The sequence below is a fragment of the Durio zibethinus genome, chromosome 16 (assembly GCF_047325235.1).
Source record: "Durio zibethinus cultivar Kanyao isolate XHJ-2024 chromosome 16, ASM4732523v1, whole genome shotgun sequence".
Taxonomy (NCBI): Eukaryota; Viridiplantae; Streptophyta; class Magnoliopsida; order Malvales; family Malvaceae; genus Durio; species Durio zibethinus.
The window spans coordinates 19,617,514-19,621,007 of record NC_143177.1 but is presented as its reverse complement, the minus strand read 5'-3'; the positions used below and the strand labels follow the sequence as shown (position 1 = coordinate 19,621,007).

The 3,494-nt window shown below is 39.0% G+C and overlaps 1 protein-coding gene across 1 annotated transcript; it reads left to right on the top strand.

Annotated features, from left to right (window-relative positions):
- The first annotated feature begins 258 nt into the window (after positions 1 to 258).
- On the top strand, positions 259 to 2,928 carry LOC111284309 (uncharacterized). Its single transcript, XM_089744964.1, has 3 exons — positions 259 to 826; positions 911 to 2,487; positions 2,587 to 2,928. The coding sequence occupies exons 1-3, from the start codon at positions 259 to 261 to the stop codon at positions 2,926 to 2,928; spliced, it is 2,487 nt and encodes an 828-aa protein (XP_089601090.1).
- The last annotated feature ends 566 nt before the right edge of the window (positions 2,929 to 3,494 follow it).

Here is a 3,494-nt window from a genome sequence, read left to right as displayed (position 1 = left end):
TTGTTTCGATCGATCCAAAACAGTACCCTAATTTGCATTTCATTCATTTCATGCATTCATTTTCATACCAACAATAATATCAACGACATTATATCATGCTTAATAAACTAAGGTTCAAGGATAGCAAAGCCAAGGAACCAAAATTCATCAATTTCGCATAGATATAATACTCGTTCTCAAGCTCGAGCCATGGAAGAAGAGAATACGGCTAGATTTGAAAGGGTCGAAAGGGCACAGGAGGAAATATGAGAAAGAGTAATGGAAATACAGCAAAGCATCGAAGCACAAATAACTGAATTAAGACAACTGTTACTTGGTTCAATGAAAGAAAAAGGAGTCGCTGGTACGTCAAGGACAAGAGATGAGGTTAATATAGAAGAGCCATTATACCCTCCGGGATTCACTCCGCCTCAGGTTCAAATTCAAGTTCCTCAGGGTATACACATACAACCACCAAGTGCACAACCTCACCCCTATGTCAATCATTCTGTAAGTCAACGATCAACCCACTTGAATACCAATTCGGGACCCATCCCAATCGATCCCATCATGGTACCAAATCTTGATGACCCTGTTGAACAAGAAAAGTCTCACGAAATGTCAAAACCTGTTATAAATTTAAAAATTCAAGATAAGTATGACCAACTCGAAGAGAGGCTCAAAGCGGTTGAAGGTAATGACATTTATGGGATTATTGACGCCAATGAGCTTAGCCTAATGTCTGACTTGGTTATCCCACCAAAATTTAAGACTCTAGATTTCGAGAAATATGATGGGACAAAGTGTTCTTCTGCTCATATCACCATGTTTTCTAGAAAAATGACAGGTCATACCCATAACGACAAACTATTGATACACTGTTTTTAAGATAGTTTAACTGGTTCAGCAGCTAAATGGTATGTGTAGTTAGATCGAAGCAAGATCAATTCATGGAAAGACTTGGCCAAAGTTTTTCTTGCCCAGTATAAGCATGTCTTGGATACAGCCCCTGATAGGCTATCATTGCAAAATATGGAGAAGAAATCGATGAAAACCTTCAAGAAATACGCACATCGATGGAGGGATACAGTGACCCAAGTTCAACCACCACTGATAGAAAAAAAGATAATCGTGCTATTTGTCAATACATTGAAGGCCCCGTATTATGATAGATTGGTGGGAAATGCCACGAAAAACTTTTTTGACATGGTAATCTCAGGAGAGATGATAGAAAACGCTATCAAAAGTGGTAAAATTAAAGGGTCTGAAAAGAAGACAGTAACTGTAAAGAAAAAAGAGCAGAAAACACATGCTGTCACTCACAGAAATCCCTCACACCATCTTTTTGTCCCATATAATCCATATCCCCCTTACTACCCTGCCACAAACCAAGTTTCTCAACAACCATACCATTATCGAGCACCCCAACAACCGTTACCCAGACCAAGTTTTAGTCCTCAATCATCCAATTACACCTCTGTACCTCTAGCTCGACCGTTTACCCGACCGACCTATCCAAACAGCAATCAAAGAAACTCACAAAATAATAATCAAAAAAGACCTCATTTTGACCCAATTCCCATGTCTTACATTGATTTGTACCCTCAGTTAATGAAAGGCCACCTTGTCACTCCTACTTATGCAAAACCATTGAGACCACCTTATCCAAGTTGGTATGACCCTAATGCCAAGTGCGATTATCATTATGGAGTTATAAGACACTCTACTGAAAATTGCACGGCATTTAAACACAAGGTGCAAGGTTTGATAAATGACGGGCTTTTATTTTTTGATACTAAATTCAAGCTGAATGTCAGTGGAAACCCTTTATCGGATCACACCGAAGGGAAAATCAATATGGTGGGTAAGGAAAAATGTGAAAAGATCAAAAGATGCACAGATAAAGTGAGGACCCCTTTTGAAAAGGTGTATGACTGTTTGTATGAGACGGTCATGATTCAACCACTATTTTCGGATGACAATGACGATCATGAAGACCCAGACCATTTTTGTAAATACCATGGGAGAACAATTGGACATTCAATTCAAAATTGTGAGGTCTTTAAGCAAACATTGCAGAGCTTGATGGATAAGGCCATCATTGAATTCTATGATGAATATGATGAAAATAGTGTGAATATAATGGGTGACGAGCGTCCTAGCAACTCTTTTATCCCTAAACTCCTCACTGTTTACTATGATAAAAAATCAGAGCCCCTAATGGAGAAAATTATCTTCTCTCCCAGGACACAAATGACCATTCATATCCATAGTCCATTTCCTTATCAGTCTAACAAAGCAGTCCCATGGCGATATGATGTAGCAATACGAGGGCCTAATATGACCTCGAATAATCCAAGCATAGAAAATACTGCCAACATAGCGAGAGCAGGAAGAATGACCCGAAGTGGTCGAATTTACACTCCTGAAATGTCAGAAAGGGTTAGGAAAGGGAAAGATAAGATAGAAGAAGAAGACACAAAGGAAAGCCAAGATTCCCAACCGGTGGTAAGCTTCAAAGTCTAAATTAACAAACCGATATCAGAAAAAGAAGCTTGTGAATTTTTAAAGATCATCAAACACAGTGAGAATAGTGTGGTTGACCAGCTGAATAAACTACCAGCTCGTATTTCCTTACTGTCACTACTACTAAACTCTGAGCCGCATAGGAATGCTTTCTTGAAAGTGCTCAACCAAGCTTATGTCGAGCACAACATTTCTGTTGAGAAGGTTGATCATATGGTTGGGAATATTATAGCCCCTAATTTTATTACCTTTAATGATGATGAAATACCTCCGGAAGGACGTGGTAGTGTTAAGGCCTTACATGTTACTGTCAAGTGTAAGTCCCACACTATGGCTAAAGTGCTGATTGATAATGGATCGTCTATTAATGTTATGCCTTTGACAACATTGTCAAAGCTTCCAGTGGATCCTTCTCATATGTGAAATAGCCATATGATTGTAAGAGCATTTGACGGGGCACGAAGAGAGGTAATTGGCGATATAGAGATCCCATTACAGATTGGTCCTTGTACCTTTAACATTATATTTCAAGTAATGGACATAACTCCAGCATATAGTTGTCTACTTGGAAGACCTTGGATTCACACGACCGGAGCCATACCTTCATCACTACATCATAAGGTAAAATTCATCATAGAAGGAAAACAAGTCTGTGTGGATGATGAGAAGGACTTGTTGGTAACAAAGACCTTAGCAACTCCCTACGTTGAGACAGTAGAAGAAGCAATTGAATGTTATTTCAGAGCTTTTGAAGTAGCAAATGCTACTTACATAAGAGAAGGGTCAAGGATGTCGATCCCTCAATTGTCAAAAACTACCAATATGGTGATCAAGTAGATGTTGGCAAAAGTTGGCGAGTTAGGCAAGGCTTAGGGAAAGCTCTACAATGAATCACAAGAGCATCATGCTCGGTTGAAAACAAAGAAAGATGAGGGTTAGGCTATAAGCTTTCAGCTACTGATAAGAAGAATGTAATGCTGGAAAAGAAA